At 44.6% G+C, this 19,744-nt stretch overlaps 1 protein-coding gene across 1 annotated transcript in view; it reads left to right on the top strand.

Moving 5' to 3' along the window:
• The window catches only part of TASOR2 (transcription activation suppressor family member 2), a 67,787-nt gene extending 48,935 nt beyond the window's left edge, over nt 1–18,852 (top strand). The window contains exons 17-25 of the mRNA XM_068986764.1: nt 1,486–1,728; nt 5,078–5,936; nt 7,687–8,116; nt 8,698–12,444; nt 14,635–14,760; nt 15,435–15,588; nt 16,408–16,513; nt 16,955–17,136; nt 17,797–18,852. Of these exons, the coding sequence (XP_068842865.1) occupies nt 1,486–1,728; nt 5,078–5,936; nt 7,687–8,116; nt 8,698–12,444; nt 14,635–14,760; nt 15,435–15,588; nt 16,408–16,513; nt 16,955–17,136; nt 17,797–17,915 (5,966 nt within the window). The 3' untranslated portion in view covers nt 17,916–18,852. The remainder of the gene's footprint in view (nt 1–1,485; nt 1,729–5,077; nt 5,937–7,686; nt 8,117–8,697; nt 12,445–14,634; nt 14,761–15,434; nt 15,589–16,407; nt 16,514–16,954; nt 17,137–17,796) is intronic.
• The last annotated feature ends 892 nt before the right edge of the window (nt 18,853–19,744 follow it).

Below are 19,744 nucleotides of genomic sequence, written 5' to 3'. Positions count from 1 at the left end.
GTGATTTTAAAATGTTTACAGACATTCATAGGTATGATAATTTTATATAGTCAGTATGGAAAACAGTTTTCACAGGGAACATTTATTAACATTTTTTTCAACTCTTAAAGCATTGAAACATTTGCTATGTGTGATATAAGCAGGTCATTAATGGTTTTTTTCTCATCTCCCTCCACCTTTAGCTCTTTCCCTGAGAAGTAAAGCTGAGCATTTTGTAAGTTCAGTTGCTCAGTCGTGTCCGACTCTTTGCAACCCCATGGACTGCAACATGCCAGGCTTCCCTGTCTATCAGCAACTCCCGGAGCTTGCTCAAACTTATATCCATTGAGTCAGTGGTGCCATCCAACTGTCTCATCTTCTGTCGTCCCTTCTCCTCCCGCCTTCAATCTTTCCCAGCATTGGGGTCTTTTCCAGTGAGTCAATTCTTCACATCAGGTGGCCACCAAAGTATTGGAGCTTCAGCTTCAGTCCTTCTAATGAATATTCAGGGATGATTTCCTTTAGGATGGACTGGTTGGATCTCCTTGCAGTCCAAGGGACTCTCAGGTCTTCTCCTACACCACAGTTCAAAAGCATCAATTCTTCAGCTCTCAGCTTTCTTTATAGTCCAACTCTCACATCCATACATGAATACTGGAAAAACCATAGCTTTTCTTCCAAGGAGCAACTGTTTTTTAATTTCATGACTGCAGTCACCATCTGCAGTGATTTGGGAGCCCAAAAAAATAAAAGTCTCTCAGTGTTTCCATTCTTTCCCTATTTATTTGCCATGAAGTGATGGGACCAGATGCCATGATCTTAGTTTTCTGAATATTCAATTTTAAGCCAACTTTTTCACTCTCCTCTTTCGCTTTCATCAAGAGGCTTTTTAGTTTTTCTTCGCTTTCTGCCATAAGGGTAGTAGGTTGATAGGGAATTAAATCAGATGAGGATTTTGTTCAGTGTACCTTCCTCCATCTTCTCTTAAGAGGTGATTTTTTCAGGCGGGTGTTAAGGCTTTGGTATTAATATTTAGGTGTAGTGAAGAAAAACATGTAAGGTCTTTGTGAATCTGCAGTCTCATCTCTGCAATGTGCTTATGGTTTCAACCACGTCACTTCATGGGACCTCTGTCGCTTTTGGGTAAATTGAATTATTTGTCCCAGTGCTGTGAAGTAGAATATTCAGCCTTATCTGTTACATCAGTCAGCAAAGATTATGGAATTTTTTTAATTGTTTTATTTTTATAAAGTTATTACTCTGATATTTTCTTCTAATCTGGATAGATAGACCAAACTTAACAAGTTCATAATTTTATACTTATGTGAGAGCTTGTTAACTCTTGCTTTGTTTAAAAAAAATTGTTAATGAACTGTCCCAAATTTTATATTTTATTCCCCATTTCTAAAGTTAACCCCCACACAACAAAAGAAATCAAAGGAGAAAGCTATGCTGATAAATATGTGAGCCCCCACCCCTTAAAAAATGGTGTCTTTTCTGCATAAGGTGCTGAGGTGCTGACTGCACAGTTTGTACAGATAACCAAACTGGATAGGAAACCCCAAGAAGCTCCTAGTTCTAAAGATGTTCCAGTGGCAACGAATGCTAAAAGGGCAAGGAGACGAGCGCCCTCTCCAGACACACCTGTTCCAACGGCTAAGCCACCCATGAAGAAATCTCCACAAAAACAGAGGGTAAATACAGTAAAAGGCAATCAGAATCCAAGACTCAGAGAACAGCCACAACCTGGTAAGAAACACACTTCCTATATATTTCAGCACCACAATACAGACTAATCAAGGTTGCAAGATAGTATATTGACCAGTATGAGATCAGCTGATGTCCGTCAGGTTCTTGCTGTCTTCTGTAGTTCAGACTCTGACAGGACGAGTAACTTGGTTTCCTATCGTGAATAAATTAGGAAAGTGTGAAGATTCGTGCCTTTACTAAGTAAAACCTACTTTTCAGTTTGCAGAAAGCCTGAACAGGAACGGTTTACCAGAGTTAAAGTATAAATGGTCTTTTTAAGCGACTAAATTCACAAGCAGGTAGCATATGGCAGTACTTTCCTGGACCATAATCAGTTATAAAAAGGAGAAGGTTATAAGTCTCCCCAGAGGGAACTGTAAAGAGGTGGTTCAAAGCAGTCAGGAATCTAGAAGGCTGTATTTGGTCTTAAAAGGCATTAAGTTTATTTACTTCTGCATTTGTGGAAGAGGATAACGGAATCTCCTTATGTGAGCTTCTGTGTTCCACCTGCTGGAAGCTCTTCATCACTGGAAAGTTCTCAAGTCATCATGGCCTTGGCTCTTCACCTCGCTCCACGCCGCTCTCATGCTCACGCTTTCTGAGTGCAGTGCAGCCCCCACCACTTGGCAAGACCTGCGCCATTTACAGGGTCTTCAGTCTTGACTCTGTTGTGCTATGTGGTGCTGTTTCTTGTTTAGAAATACCTTCATTTCCTCATACCTTTGTAATCCTATCAGTTTTCTGTCTAATCTCATGATTCTGCTTTCTCTCTTATCTCTCTTTAGATTTTTAAAAAATCTTAGGTGGAATTCAGGGAAGGAAACTTTAGTTGATGTGATGGTATTACCGATGAGCTTGGTTTTTTCTTTCCTCTTTTTTTTTTTTCTTTTAGTTTTCAAGTGCACCTCACTGCAGCGAAACCTGTGCCCCCCACGTTGGAGGCACGGAGTCTTAACCACTGGACCTATAGGGAAGTCCCTTTCCTCAGTTTGTTCAAAGTTGTTTATGACTGAAGATGTTCTGAAATCTCATCACTGTACAGCCTATAGAGAGTCTGCTTGTCGCCCCAGGCGGTCACAAAGTAGTCTCCCCAGGGCTCCACGTCTCTCCCCTGCCGTTTCCCTGTGCCGGTCTCCCACATTCCGCACCTGGGGTCACTACTGTGCATCACCAGTGCTCAGCTCAGTCACATGGAGGCGTTTCCTGGGGTTCTGATCTGCACTCATCTCTCCTTTTTCAGTTCCTTTTGGGCTTTTGAGAACATTAAAGAATTGCATTCATACTCATCCAGTTATCTAGTGTGTCTTGGTCCTGACTTTCCAATTAGTTTGTAGACAGGATGAGCATAGACACATAGGTAATGCATTGTATTCTTTGCCATGTCATTAGAATTCCTTGTGCTGAACTGGCCTCCAGATACTTGCAGGCTAGTCCATTAGTGGGAGGAGGTATATGATGTTATTGGCAGAAAATGCAAAGTTTTCACAATGTGCATTCAGGAAAAGGCTGATTTGTATTGCAAATGTCTGTATACATTGTGCAGCCATATTCCAAGTTAAAATTGTAAGATTACCACCTTTTAAATAATGTCTTAATTTTTCTTTCATGTCTTAATCTGCTTCATTTCTTTTACTTGAAATATTAGAGTTTAAGAAGGCTCAGTCATTTTGTTACTGAAACTAATAGTTTTCGGTCCTTTTTAAAGTTTTCAATATAGCTTTTATTTATTGAAATCTCTATTTTTATAATTCATTTGGCATCTTAATTTCTTAAAAGAAATAATGAGTATTTTTAATGAATTGAAAACCTCTAACAAGTCAGTACAAGTGATTTACTTGAAATGCTGCTGCTGCTGCTGCTGCTAAGTCACTTCAGTCATGTCCCGACTCTGTGTGACCCCATAGATGGCAGCCCACCAGGCTCCCCCGTCCCTGGGATTCTCCAGGCAAGAACACTGGAGTGGGTTGCCATTTCCGTCTCCAATGCATGAAAGGGAAAAGGGAAAGTGACACGACTCTTAGCGGCGACTCTTAGCAGCCTACTAGACGCCTCCGTCCATAGGATTTTCCAGGCAAGAGTACTGGAGTGGGTTGCCAGTGCCTTCTCCGTTACCTGAAATGACACATATTTATTAAAATGGACTCTTTTGCTTGATTCTATCCAGAATGACACTCGGTGTAAGAGCCATGGTATTAAAGGGTAGAATGAACTGTTAGCAGACACATCGATCCTAAAATGGATTTCGTGTTTCCAGTACACCCAGGGGGTTCATGAGACAACTCTCTGGGTCACTTTCTCCCACCTTACTCCCTTGGAGCTTTATATGTTAAATAAAAACTGGGCAGTGCTTAATTCCACCCTCCTCACCATACACACGTTCTGATCTTTTTGTTTGATGACCTCATAAGCTAGAGTTTCCTCTGTAAACGTGTTGTCACTGGCCTTTGGAGACAGGTTGGTAATTCATGTCAGACCTGCTACTTCTAATTATAAAGAGGGGCACAGTTGGCTTTTCTGTCCATCCAGCCACCTGCTACAGGGACTCACTGCCTAGTACTGTTGTGAGCTTTGTCCTTCGTGATAACCGCTTTTAAGAAGGCTGAGAAGGCAAGTAAACCACCTGAGTGTGTGTTTTCTGGCCAGAGGCACATGGGGAGATTTGACTATCTGCTGAAAGAATTATCATTAGATGAGGAGATTTGCTTTTTTGCAGAGTAGAGAGGAAATGTTTTCAATGTAAAAACTGAAGTTTTAAAACTTGAAGTTAATTGGCAATTCAGAATATTTTTAAAACAGTTCTCATATTTTATTATCATAATATAATTAAACATCAGTATGGTTAAAATCATCTCTATTTTGAACTTAGGTGATTTCTGTAATAAATGATTTTTGTAAAATGATTTCTAAGGAAGTATGTTAACATTCTATAATATATACTTTAAACTTAGAAACTCTTAGATTCTCACTAGACTGTAAGCCCTCTGAAGGCAGAAGTCTTGTTTTCTTGTTTGGGTTTTTTTTTTTTTTTTGTCTTTGTATGTTTCTCTAGCTGAGCAATATGCCTTATGTGTAGATCAGTACATGCAGTTTCAAAGGGTGATTTTTTTTTTAATTAATATGCATACTCCCTAGAACTGGTTCTTCTGGTAAACACATTATAAAGCCTCAGGGAATTGGACAAGACCTCAGTCTGATAATAAAAACTTAATACAAACTTTGCAACATACCAAGAGGTTTTTCTTGAATACGTCCCCTTAGCTGTTAACTTTCATTGAGCCATAGTAGTACAAAAAAGAATTAGTTCTATGGAAATCAAATGTTATATATCTTTTTTTCTTTTACACTGAAGCCAAAGGAGAAACTGCTTTACAGCTTCAATCAGAAATTTCCAGTGGTCAAGACGTTATTAGTATAAATACAGCCCAACCAGAACATGTCACGCTGGCCCCAAAAGCCCCGACTGAAACTTCCGTTGTTGGCTGTGACTCCCAGGCCCTTAACATGCTGGCCGACCTGGCTCTGAGTGCTGCTACCTCCAGCACGCCATCCCCCGAGCCCAGAAACCTCCCCTGCTCCCTGGAGCCACCGCAAAACAGTGTTCCACTTTCTGAAGAACAGCCTTTGTGTGGGACATCAGACCACGAATACCACAGAGGAGTTAAAAGTCAGAGAGGTGGGCCGTTACCCAAGCCATCCTCTGACCAGAGTAGTCTGTCATCAGACCCCACAGTCAGCCCAGAGGAAGAGAGCATGGGTCCTGGCAGTTGGGCCCCTGCAGAAGCCCAGCCAGCAATTCCCAAGGAGACCCACGAGAGTTCCGATGCAAGCCAGAGCTCTTTTGTGGCTGCGGAGCATTCCTACGCCCTGCTCCTCGCGGAACATTCAAAGAGGGGGAGCCCAGGCCTGGCCTTTGCCAAGAGCGGCACCAAAGGCTCTGACATCGGGACCCCTGTGGGGAAGGTGATACCCTTCCTGCGCCAGAACTTGACGTCCCCGCTACAGAAGCTGTCCATGGCCCTGGCCTTCAGGCACAGGGCCAGGTTTCTGCCCACTGGCCCGCATGACTTCCGCTGCTCCTCACACACCGTGTTCTGCTGTGACGACTCCTTTAAGGTCACGTTCACATGCGAAGCAGATTACTCTTTCAGCTTAGACAGCAAGTACACCAACAACCCGCTGGAGAAGACTGTGGTCAGAGCACTGCATGGGTGAGTAGGGGCGACACTGGGTAGATAACTCGATGTAGGGAGAAGGGATGCTGTGTTCAGTCTGAGGAGGGAGAAAGAAGGGTGTAAAATCCAGTAAATACGGAGTAATAGTGAGCAGTGGATCATTGAGATGCTCCTTCATGAGTCTTTCTGGTCCTTGAATTGTAATATGTAAATAAGATCGTGGTGGAAAATAGTGAGGTAAAGGAATAATGCTTTGCAGACTGAATCCCAGAAAAAACATTTAAAGAATTACTTGCAGACTTCCCTGGTGATCCAGTGGCTGAGACTCCTCCTTCCCCAAGCAGGATTAGGATTAGGTTCAATCCCTAGTCAGGGAACTAGATCCCATGTGCTTCAGCTAAGACCCAGTGCAGCCAAATAAGTAAATAAATAATTGAAAAAATAAAACTTGTAGCTTGTCAAGTTGGTCACATTGCTGTGAATGAGCATGTTTTCATGGGGTTTTTCTAGAAATCTTCCTTAGGGACCAAGGCAGAATAGCGGAGAGCTAAAAGCACTGGCTTTGGAGCGTGGACCAGCCTCGGTATGGAGTCAAGGCTCTCCCAGCTCTCAGAACAGCACTTCTGGCCCTTCCTGATATTCAGCCTGGGAGCTCACTGAACTGTGGGTTCTGACTCTGTTTAGGGTAGGGCCTGAGAGTCTGCATTTCTCACCAGTGTCCAGATGACCCCTGGGAAGGATGACAGTCTGTGGGCAATGTTTTTAACATGAGTTTAATAATAGCCATATGATGAGGGTTTGCATGGTGACAGGCTGGTATTGAACAGTGGCTATTGCTGTTAGCAGTGAGCATTGGCCTGTGACCTCAGCTCATGGCAGGGGAATGATGCTTTGTGCAAGGCCCTGAATTCCTTCGGACTCCTCTCGCTCCAGGACCAGCTCACACCTAAGAGCCTGCATTTGCTCATGAGGGTCACTTCCTTTCCCTGAACCCTGCCTCACTGAAGCCCTGCTCTGTAACCCCCTCTGACTCACTACACTTGCTCTTTGGCCTGGCACATGGCCAGAAGTGTGTTCTGTCTCCCTTCTGGTTTCAGGAGTGTCTTCAAAGCTGGGATCTGAAAATAGTGCAGTTCTTCTGAACTGCCTGACTACTTTAATCTTCAGACTTCCCAACTGTTAGACATGTAGAATTAAAAAAGAAATAGGTTAGCCAGACTTTCCAGAAGCCAGGAGATGAGGATTTGGGAAGTCACAGAAGCCATTATTCACATAAGGTGTCTGTTTTGTCCCAGGAGAGTTCACATTGAATTTGGGGAGAGCCCCAGGCTCAGAGCGGGAAGGCCTGTGTTCTAATCATGGTTCTTCCACTCACAGAGTTTGTGTTTTGAAAGAAGTCACTTAAAACTCTGATTTCCAGCTCCTTGCTCTGTCTCTGTAAAAAGAAGAGATGAGATGCATTGTAATTATTTGTTAATTAACTTCATTTTTGTCTTATTTTTATTTCATGCTCATGTAATTTTTGGAGAAGGCAATGGCAACCCACTCCAGTACTCTCGCCTGGAAAATCCCATGGGCTGAGGAGCCTGGTAGGCTGCCGTCTATGGGGTCGTACAGAGTCGGACATGACTGAAGCAACTTAGCAGCAGCAGCAGCAGCATGTAATTTTTAAAAGAAAACTAAACATAAAAACTGTTAATGATGAAGGCACTTGCTTTATGATATGACAGTCATCTAAAAGAGTCATCTTCAATGATTTTCATTTGTTCCTTCTTTGAACCCTCAGGCCCTGGAATACTGATTTACCGGATAACGTGGAAGAGGTGAAGCTTCTGCTGCATATGTGGGTGGCTCTGTTTTATAGCAGACAGAACAAAGTTGTGCGGTCGTCCCGGAAAGTCGTAGAACACAGCAACCCAGCAAAATACGTGTCCATAAATCGCACACTAGAGTCATTTGAGTTCGGTGAAATCGAGGAGCCCTCCGGAGTAGAGAGGTACTCCGTAGACCCTCTGCTGGAGGCCAGTGAGGCTCCCAGAGCCCATGCAGCTGAGGTGTCCTGCCCTGGCGCCGACCCCCTGCGTCCTTTCACAAAGTCTCCTCCTGTGAGAGGCCTGGAGCTCTGGGTGCAGAATGAACAGAAAGAAATGTTTGCAACAGTGGGTCACCAGGAAAGCCCAGAAAGCCAGAATTTCATCTGTTCTTATAATCATGAGGTCAGTAAAGCTGAATACTAAAAATGCTCGTATTATTTTTGAAGAAATTCTTTTATACATAAAATCACTTTCAAAACAAGGCACTGATTTCTTTTAGGAAAGTGGATTCTCTAACTCTGTACAGGATTATAATGCCAGAAACTTAAGTTTTCAAGCCCCATGTTGTCTGTTGTTGGAGCTTATCTACCATCCTGATTGAAGAAGTGAAAATAGGAAAAGAATCGTAAGGGTCAGATGATCTAGGAGCCAGCCATAATTATGTAGCTTTTTAGTAGTGTGATTTGGGGCCAATTACTTACTCTCTCTGAGCTGAATAATACTTATTGTGTCTTACCTAGAATAGTGTTTATTGGAGCTTTTATGTGTGTATTTTAAAAAAATCTCTCTCTCCAGTGTATTTTAAGCCTATGTAAGAAGAGAGGGATTTGCTTGATCTCTGCCCTGTGAAGATTCAAAAGGACAGAGCTAGCTAAAATCATTCTTTGTCTGTTCTTCCCATATGTAAATTCTTTTTTAAAAATTATGTATTTTAGACTCTTGGTTTTTTTTTTAATTTATTTCTTTTGCTTTAATCATTTCAGATAATTAGGGGGAAAGCTGAACAAGAGTCATCAGGTAAACTGGAGACTTCCGATCTTGTGCTTCCTAGCATTGGAAGCACTCAAGCTAATGGACTTTCTATTCCTGGTGAAGATGAAACCTTTGAGCCTCTTGATAACACACAAGTGACCTCTTATAATGATACTGCCCCACAAACCACATTTGCCAAGACTTATGATGAGATCAACAGTCCATCAATGATTTGCCAGAAGCCTGTGTATAGCACCCTTGAGAGCAAAGTTGATATTTTTCATGCACAAAAGGAAACAGAAGCAGATGCTCTACAGGGCCTTACGCAGTGTAGCAGCCCCATAAACAAAGAATGTCAGCCATTGTTGGAGGGGAAGGGTGATACGGGGTACGTGATGATTAATCTGGAACCAGTTACACTCACTTTGGAAAAAAGTGCCTACATGCCAGTACAGACAGAAGCTGTCAACAGAGCTGACAAACCTACAGCCTTAAACATGGAGTTGACTAAACAGGTGTCACCTGCTGCAAGCCTTAGACATCCTGTATCCACATATGAAAAGTCACAGATGCAGGGCCTTCGGGAAGACCCCTCGCTGGCAGTGTCAGGACAAAAGGGCACTCAGTACCTCCATGCCTCCTCAGTGCATAGAGAGACACTTGCTGAAGAAACATATTCCTTACAGAAGGGACAGGCTGCGACAGGCTCACCTTCACCATCTGATAATCCCATGGTAATAGAAGCATTACCATTGGCTAAAAGTTCAAATTACTTGTTACCCAGAGAAGAAATGAAACTCTCTCAAGAATTCCTTCTCCCAACACAGAATCTCTTGAGCATCTCTTCGGAAGAAATAATAGAGCCGTCCCAGGTTGAAGTAGTCCCATCGTCAGCGTCTGCCCCCTTGGGAAAAAAGGATTCCCTTAACTGCATCGCATCAATAAGGAATACTCTGTGTGGCTCTTCAGAACTAAAGAAGGACAAGAGTGGTCTGAACAGTGAAAATATTAGTTTTCAACCATTTAATTCCACATTTACCAAAGAAGCAGGCCTGTCTGTGAATAGAGAGGTCAGCCTCAAGGTATCAGAGGAGGATTCCAACCTTGACCTCACTCTCACCCTATCACCACCCATGAGTCTTAGGGAAGAGGCGCCCACTGGTGAAGTGGAGCAACCGCAGGAGGCCCCGCTTCCCTGCGTAGACCTTCATGAGATGGCAGAGGAAATACTCATGTCCAAAGAGGTTCCTTTCATAGAAAACAGAGACGTGAACTCTGCTGCTAACACGTCTGTGAAACCAGCAGAAAACAAAGAGGGAAAAGGTGATCATTTACAGACAGTGGCTTTCATACTTTCTAAAGAAACGTGTACCCTGCAGGTTGCGGAGGAAGTTCACCTTGCCTCTGACTTCCCATTCAGTTCCTTGATTGAAGAAGTGTCACCCGCTTCCAGCCCTGACCCCCAGGCACCAGTGGAAGAAGCACCACCAGCTCAGGCCACATCTCCACGTGGTCTGAAACACTGTGACACACTTGGTGAGAAAAGCACCAGGCTCTGCGAGGTCAAGTCAGATTTGGCCGAAACAGAAAAGGAAAGTTCTCTTGTTACTGCCACCCATCCAGTGGAACAGGATAACTCAGCTCAGGTACAGCCGATGCAGCTTTGTGCTGAAACACCTCTACAATTACAGAACCACGCAGGAAGAAAAGGTAGATTCTTAATCCTTCCTGGTGACGTCACTGAGGAAACTGGCCCAAGTAAATGTGGGGAGGGCTTCTCTCTCTCAGGAAAGGGGCCAGATTGCGATGCCACGGTAACCCAGCCTGCCTGCAGTGTCACGTACGGAGATTCTCTTGAAAACCTGGTATCATCAGGATACCCACTGCAGCCCACGGGTGTGGAGACCTGCAGCCCCCACTCACATCATCGTGTCCTGGAGACCAGTGAGCCTTTCAGTCCTGCAGAGATCCCTGAAAACAAGTCTTCTGCTGACATGTTTGTTTCTACAGCCACACCAGGTGCTGTGGTGACCAGCACTCAAAGCCTTCCTGAAGATGTTTTGAGCAGTGATGTGAAAACACACGAATGCTGTTACATCCTGGTTAAGTCCTTGCGCTCCGACCCAGTTGCTGGAGCTGAGGGTGTGCAGACCCACGGGCACCCAGAGCTCCCCAAGCCTGCACTCCCCTCAGGCGGGGCTACCACAGCAAACAGCACAGGCCCCAGAGACACGGGGACAGGGTTCCCGACACAGGAAGTCCCGGTTGTCAGAATGACCCACCTGCTTGACAGTGAGGATAGTGCAGCCGAGTTACAGGGAAGAGCTGTGGATCCAGAAGGTGCTGGCCCCCAGCTGCTCACCACCTCTCCACAAGGCAGACAGGAGTCAGCCTGTCTGCTGCAGGAGGGGTCGCCGTGTGCAGTATGGGATCTGCTCCATGGCGGACTTCTCCCCACGTACCTGCAGGCTGATGCTCACCCAGGTACTGCAGCCCACAGCAAGAGTGCCAGTCCAGAGCCCTCTGTGTCCTTTGCTCCCCGATCTGGTGTACCTCCTGTTGGTGGGGTCTCTGAAGAGCAGCTGCAAGGTGTGAGTGCGGGCAAAGCAGGCACAGGCGGAGGCATGGGTGTGGGCGTGATCTCTGACATCTACTATGAACCCCTTTCTGGAGACTCAGATCAGGACTCTCTGGGTGAGTATGGACACCCCAGATACAGCACAGAAGAGTCCCGTGCTTCACAATATGGCCACACCGGGAAAAGAGAAGGTGCATCCAAAGACAGTTACGATGCTTTCCTGAGCCTGAACACCAGTGATGACCATGACTGGGGCTACGTGAGCCAGGTTCCAGGGCTGGAGACCAGCGTTCCTCCCAGAAGTTGGCTGGGTGGACTGAAGAAGGAAGCTACGTGTGTGCCCTGTTACGTCCAAATCCGAGATGTCTGTGGGGTCCCCAGGAGCTATGCCAACTTCACCGTGACCAGAGAGCTCAGAGACACACCAAGAACCCTGCATGGCTTGAGGCGGCGCCCCAGCAGCACGGTCCCGTGTGGCTTGCTCAGCTCCTGGGTGGACACCTGGCAGGGAACAGATGACCTCACCCAGAACACTTTAGACCTGGAGCACCTGCGTTTTGCACACAAACTGAAACAAATTGTGAAGATGGGAGCCGCTCGGCATTCTGCCCTTTTGCGCGGTGCCTTTCCAAAGGAACCTCCACCCCAGGTCACCACCGGGGCTTTTCCTGGGACCCCAATGCCCACATGCCCAGGGCTGCCTCCCACCTCCCGAAGCAGGAGTCCTCTTGTGGTGACAGTCGTGCATCAGATGCCCAACCATGTGGACCGCTCCTCCTCCTGGAAGAAGGGGTGTGGCCATGGTAGAAATCACCTCACAAACTCAGACCAGAATCAGACCGCCTCCTTCCACCTCCACAAGCTGAAATACAACAGTACATTGAAAGACTCGCGCAACGACATTGCTGTCATTCTCAGTGAGTATGCCGAGTTCAACAAGGTGATGCTGAGCAGCCGCCAGTTGGTCCAGGACACGGAGCCGCCTGTGGCTTTGGGAGCAGCCATGCCCAGTGAACTGTGTGTCTGCAGCCCACAGCCCGCCTCCTACGAGGACCTGGTGGCCGACTTGTGCTCCAGCCTGCGCGTCAAGCTGGAGCGAGTGGTGAGGGAGGCGTGTTCCAGCACCTTCCTCTTCCACCTCGTAGAGACTGAAGACAAGTCCTTCTTTGTAAGAACAAAGGTAAGGTGCCAGATTTTTCCTTCAGTTTTTATTACTTTGATTGCAGGTCCAAGTTTTTGTTTTTTTTTTTTTTAGTAATACAGCATTCTCAGCTTCAGAAAGCAGCCACGATGTGGTATTATACCTTCTCAGCTCAGTCTTTCCCTGTCCCCAGTGCCGCTACAGAGCAGGGTAAGGTCCTATGTGCCTGCCTCCTGGGGGTCCTTCCCGTGTCGCCCTGGTCACTGAGCACCTCCAGGCCTGAGGCTCCCCGAAGGGTAGAGAGTAGAGAGGGCCTCCCAAAGCGTAGTGTTCACCATCGGGTCACAGGATCATACAGCAGCACTGAGACGACCACCCTAGGCCCCTGGAAGGCGCTGAGGAGTGCTTCTGAAAGAGCAGCCAGGGCAGCCTCACGAAGCTCCCCAGGTGGCTGAGCCAGAGACAGTCTCCTGGGAGACGCTGATGGCTCCAATTTCGTATCATTTAAATATGATTTCTAAGTATTTATTTTTCCCAAATTTGTGAAATCTGATCTTCTGTGTAACTGGTATTTTTCCCCACCAAGGCTCCTTTTGCTGTCCATGGTTTTTCACAGATGGCTGCCAGATGTGGTCTCCTCCACCCCCATCATTGCTCCCATTTCATGCCATTTTGGGAAACAGTTTTGTTGAAAAAAATGCAGCATGAAATGGCCTTCAGTCTTTTTTGGAAGGTGCTTCGCCTCCAAAAGTAATCTGTAAATAATTTTTTTTAACCTTGAGTTAGAGTTGATTTTCTTTGGCTCAGTGCATAGCCGTACCTTGACACATGCTGACATGAGTCAGGGCCAAGTCCCTGTTCTGCCACAGTGAGCAGAACACTTGCTTTCTTCTTGCTACCCTCTCAAAAGCAGCAGTGCAAGATCTTGGTTCTTATGTCCTCAGCAGAGCACAAGTGACGCTGGTTTCCATACAGGAGCAACCAGAAGGATGTTAGTTTATTTATAGCTGGAGTACTTGTAGATAACACATGTTTCAACAGTGACTATATTGTTTCATGGTAATATTTTGTCACATGACCACTATTTACAACAGAAAATAACAAATTGTGTGTTCCTCAAATGAGCAAGTGGACACCTTGTAAAATACATTGAGAATAAAGTGTAATCAGGAGCAGTGTTTGTAGCTCAGAAAGCTCTCCTGGAAGATTCGTCTGTTTCAGAGTGCCCAATGGGGTGTCAAGCCCCGTTTACTCTTGAAGTGATGAACGATATTAGATACTTAGATATTTTAGTGAGCTCTTTATTAAAAGAAATTTCGTCTGTAGGAGTATTTTTGAAAATACATCGCCATACATTTTTCATTTTACTTTTAGATTTTTATTGGTGTATAGTTGATTTACCTGGGGAGGGCATGGCAACCCATTCCAGTTATCCTTGCCTGGAGAATCCCATGAACAGGAGAGCCTGGCAGGCTACAGTCCATTGGGTCACAAAGAGTCGGACACAACTGAGTGACTTAGCACGTGGTTGATTTACAGTGTTGTATTAGCATCACCATACATTTTGAATGAAGAATTGAAAGTCGAAATTCAGGTTGCCTTGAGAGCCAAGGGAGACTGACCAAAGTAACACCTTATTTTTATAAAAGAAATAACAAATGATGGACAGTGTTACTGGCAATCCTCCAGACCGGAACAGCATCAAAATCAGAGGACAAGCTTGAGGAACTTAACTACACGAGCTTATCCTCTCAACAAAGCTTACTGCAGGGCCATTCTGTGGGATACAGCCATGCCCCTCACCCCTGGTAACCAGGCCCAGTATAACCCCAGCACCTGCCACATCCCAGACCTACACTGTCCAACTGTCTGCCAGCTTCTCCATCATCCGCCCTCGCTAGTGATACTCAGAGCAGTGCACAGGCATCAGGGCTGGTCAAAGTCCTGGAAAAACTGAGGCGGCAGTTTTAAAGTAAATATCTTCACCCTCAGGGTGACTCCCTTCAGGGAGTATGTGTGTTTGATGTTTCTGAAGAATCAGCCTTTGATATGGACATAAAAGATTCATTATAACGTGCTCATCTAGTAGTAAAGACAAACTTCTATGCCTTATTAGGACATAATTTAGTAAATAAGATGTGCTTTCTTATATTATCTTCTGTCAGCAGTTTTATAACAGTTCTGTGCAAGTATCCTTTCTTAAATAATAGCTATCTGTAAATCTTCCAGAATATCCTGAGGAAAGGAGGCCACACAGAAATCGAACCTCAGCATTTCTGTCAAGTATTTCACAGAGAGAAAGGTGCACTCTTAGTCATCATCAGAAATGAAGATATAGCATCCCACCTGCATCAGGTAAGTTTGGAGATCACCTTCTTACAGAGAAACTTATTCCGAACATTTTTTATGTTGTTCTGAAATTAGCCTCATCACTGCCTATTTAGGGGAGAGGTTAAAACCTGATACCGTTGAATCTAAGTGGGAAGATAATGGGTTTGAGATACCGTGCTGCTGATACTCATATTGTCATTAAGGTATTGATCTGCAAATTATGTCTGCGAGTTTTATCTTCACAGTAACTAAGGGAGAACATCAATGAAGAGACCGATTTTCCACCTAAAATACAAATCTGCACCTCTGGATATCTAACAGAAACAAGTCTTGCTTTAAAAGGACTTGTGAAAATTTTAACTCTTTGTTACCATGGTTACCTATTAACTGAATAAAAGTAATTGTGCCAGGTCAAGCCCCTTTTGGAGACAAGCACAGTCCTGCATCAGGACGGAGTAACTGAACCCACAGCAGACTGCACTGAGCTGGAGACGGTGGTGAGCCTGCCACCTGATACACGTCCCAAACCTCAGGTGTCCCAAACTCCATCCCCCGCCTCTGGAGTTGAGACCACTGTGTAATTAACGGGTCAGTCAGGGTTAAAGGTTTTTCCAGCTGTTCTTGAGTCCGGATGCCCTTTAAAAGTGACAGAAGTGACCCCATGAGCCTGTCTTCACTGGGAACCTCTTATGTTACAGATCCCTTCTCTGCTGAAGCTGAAGCACTTTCCCAGGGTCATCTTTGCTGGAGTTGACAGCCCTGAAGACGTCCTCAATGACACCTACCAAGAGCTTTTTCGGACAGGAGGCTTTGTGGTATCAGATGACAAACTACTAGAGACTTTAACATTAGGTTGGTCTCTTATTTTCCTTTCTTGTATAGTCAAATCAGTTTCTCCTTGCCCAGTGACCCAAATATTTCATCAAATAGAAATTATCAACTTAAACATCAGTCACCATATACTGAGGGCTTAATTTCTGCCATATGCTGTGCTAAGCACTGTGCTCTTAAACTCTTTTGCATTAACCAGTCACCTCCCCCACCAGACCACTCAGTAATGCAGCTAAACTATTCATACGCATTAGAGATTGTTATATTCAATTTCTCCCTTTGGCAAATCGTCAGTTACATATTTGTTTAGAATCAGCCCTCTTTCCTCCATTTCCGTTGCCATCAACGCGCCCATCAATACCAGAGAAATCTAAAAACCGCTACTCAGTCTGTTCAGTCACCTGCTTGAACATTCATATCTGCTTTCTCTCAGAGCAGTGACCGACACAGAAGGATGTCAGAGCACAGGGCAGCACTTTATATACAGTCCAAGTCTGTAGCTCCGATGCCACACGAGAAATACGGATACCACTTCTGCACTGAACTTTAACTTGTATCATGAATGTTGCAGATATTTATAGATTCTGTGTTAAGCCTGCTGCAGCAGAACCCACTTCTCCATGTCCATGGTCTGTATGACTGCAGCGCTGCCTCCACTCACTCCTCCCTACGGGAGCATGAGTGGGCAGGGCTGGGTTGAGAAGCCCACCCTGCAAAAGAGGGGGCAGTGATGGTGAACACACAGGCACGGGGCCTTATTTCTCACAGGTAATCACTCAGCTTTGACCACCCAGCAATCCTAAAACGCATCTTCTCTTGTTAAACTTGTTCTATCTCTAGTTCAACTGAAGGAAATTGTCAAAATCCTAGAGAAACTAAATGGAAATGGAAGATGGAAGTGGTTGCTTCACTACAGGGAAAACAAAAAGCTAAAGGAAGATGTGAGGTAAGACCTTCATGGAAGGTGAGGCTTGGTGGGGTGGGTCACCCCCAAGTTCACCTGGAAGTGCTCCCTGAGCTCTAGACCAGCATCAGTCATGTGCTGCCCCAAGGTCATGGACTTACCTAAGATCTTGAGGGGAAGTGGCTGAGCACAGAGGCTGGGGAAAGGTGTGTACTTAGGAGAGGAACCAACGGAGCAGACCTGAGAGCCAGCATTGCCAGGGAGGGGCAGAGCCCTCACAGGGCTTCATTACCAGAGCACTTCAGAGGGGAAGTGAGGAAGGTTCAAGATCAAGAGTTAAGTGGAGACCAGATGAAAGGGGAAGGAGTATGACTGACTATAGTGAAGATAAAAAGTCTAGGAATAAAACTGAAAATTAAGATACAGGAAAATAAAATCTTTCACAAACTTAGACTAATCTAAATTTAACATTGTATTTTTCAGAGTGGATTCAATTGCACATAAAAAGAACTTAATATTGAAATCGTATCAGAGTGCAAACATCATTGAGCTGCTTCACTATCACCAGTGTGACTCTCGACCATCAACCAAAACTGAGCATCTGAAATGTCTGGTGAACCTGCAGGTTCAGCACATCCACGCCAGGTTTGCCGTCTTCCTGACAGGTAATTCACAGCCTTGCTGCTGCTGCTAAGTCGCTTCAGTTGTGTCCAACTCTGTGCAACCCCATAGACTGCAGCCCACCAGGCTCCCCAGTCCCTGGGATTCTCCAGGCAAGAACACTGGAGTGGGTTGCCATTTCCTTCTACAACGCATGAAAGTGAAAAGTGAAGGTGAAGTCACTCAGTTGTGTCTGACTCTTAGTGACCCCATGGACTTCAGCCCACCAGGCTCCTCCATCCGTGGGATTTTCCAGGCAAGAGTACTGAGGTGGGGTGCCATTGCCTCCTCCAAATTCATAGCCTTAGTGCTACCTGATTGTCATCAGCCAGGAAATGGCCTTCCAGGTGGAGTCACTGGCAGCCTGAACATACAAGGCTGGGGAGAGTAGAGCAGATTTTATTTCCTTAGATAAAGGTCTGTTAAATGAAACCATCTACGGTTTTAAGGAATCAAGGCCCATCAATGGTTTCAGCACCCCATCCCCGAGGCAGCTGACCCCAAAGTTTCCAATCTTGTTCTTCATTTGACACAGGCTCCTTCTTTCCCTCATATGTAATGTAGTTTTAAAAGGTAATAATGTAGTAATAAAAGGTGTATACACGTTTTAAAAGCTGTATACAAATTAATGAATTGTTCACCAAAAGTTATTTTTCTTTTTGCAGAAAAGCCTGTGGTCTCCAGAGAAGTCTTTGAAAATAGTGGCATCCTTGTGACAGATGTAAATGACTTTATTGAAAATATACAGAAAGTAGCAGCTCCATTTCGGAGTAGCTACTGGTAAGAACACTTCCCAAACACTCCCATGTGACCTGGAATTGACAGGGGTAGATACCGACATCTGTGTCTATGAGAAACCAGTTGCTCAGAAATTGTTTTGTATGTTACACATCATGCTATAAATTTAAAGTGTTTATTTAGGGGTGGAATTGCTGCTGGTTTGGCATAAAGGGGACTTTCTCAAGTATCATTAATGAATAACTACTTTCTGAATGATAAACGTTTTCACTTGCAGAGAGAAGACAATGTCACCTAGACTCCTGGGTATTTTCCCCAGTAGATATCATCCTACTTACACAACAGTTCTTGGTTATTTTGTTTTAAAGACCGAATTATCAATTTTGTACTTATCCAGGTGGCTCAACTGCAGCTTACCTAGACATCGACGATGCCAACAATAAATTAGTATTTTCCCTTTTCTTTGAAAATCTTTTGAGATCTCAAATCAGTGTTTTGCAACCTGGGGAAATGTTTTCCTTCATGTTTTACACATTGCTAGAATGACTTTGTTCACAGCAGCACTGTACTTATTCATTAGCTTTGGACTGCAGTGTTCAATATTTTCATTTTGAACAGAATGTTTTCAGAGCTATTAATTGAACTTAATATTAAAAATAAGAATTTTACAAGTATACTGAATTGTAGCAAAAAGTACACCTATTTTAACCAGTAGCTCTGTTTTTGCATGTTAGGGTCAAAAATGCATCTGTAATGCATGAGACAGTCTGTTTTAAAGGTTTTACCACATAGAATCTTAAGTGGTTATACTTCCTGTTATTCATGCTACACTACATGAAATTAGTTTTTTCCTAAATGGTACAAATTTATGAACCGTCATTTTTCACTTACTCAGTTTATGTAAATACTGCACTACAAAATCAGTCCTGAGGAAGAAATAATCATTTATTTATGTTAAAAATAATTTCTACAATAATCTTTAAAACTCAAAACCAAGCAAAAAACATTTGTATGATACATAGTATCTATTTGGAACAAAGATTTTTGTAACTAATTTTTTTTTTTTAATAAAGACAACTAAAAATCATTCAACTAAAAATCATTCAACTGCTTCTGCAACGACTTTATGGTAAAAATTAAATGTGTTAGGGAAGATTTATAGCGGTTTAAATTTTTCAGGCCACTTAGAATAAGCGCTTCCAGAGAAATGCTCCCACTTACCTCACTGTAGCCTCACTCCTTTGGCCTCGTCCTCACAGACCTGCCTGGTGCTCCCCTATCCCAGGTGTAGCTGGCCAGAGCAGCAGGGGACAGCTCAGGACCGCCCCCCACCCCCAGGCCTGACCTTCTTGGGGTCACACTAGGCCTGTCCCTCAGGAAGACATTTACCTGCTTCATATCCTGCCCCTACTGAACCCAACGACGTGCTAATAAATTCACTTGTTGTCTTCCTAGGAGGAGGATAACAGTTTACCCTAGCCCTTACTTAGAAAACCAACCAGTTAATTTTTACCCCAGGAACAAGAACCTAGTAAGAGAACCATAGCTGAATTAGGCACCCTGAATTAATCAGAAATCACTACAGAAAAGGAGAGCACGTGGCTGACACACCTGCCACCTGCCCAGCGTGGCACCTGCCCAGCGTGGCACCTGCCCTGCCACCTCCTCTGCTGAAGACAGAGACTGGCCCGCAGGCACCTGCCAGGCCATCTGTCCTGTGACTGAGGGCTGAGCCACGCCGAGAGGGTGGGCACACTAGGCTGAGCTGCAGTACAGACTCTGCCCTTGGCAATCCTGTACCCACTGGCCTGGCACCGACATATTATTGTTCAGTAAATATGCTGAATGCAGAACACGAAGACACGCTGGTGCTCT

This window comes from Capricornis sumatraensis, chromosome 15, assembly GCF_032405125.1.
Source record: "Capricornis sumatraensis isolate serow.1 chromosome 15, serow.2, whole genome shotgun sequence".
Lineage (NCBI taxonomy): Eukaryota > Metazoa > Chordata > Mammalia > Artiodactyla > Bovidae > Capricornis > Capricornis sumatraensis.
Note: the sequence above shows the minus strand (reverse complement) of the source record. Positions and strands in the feature narration are given on the sequence as shown.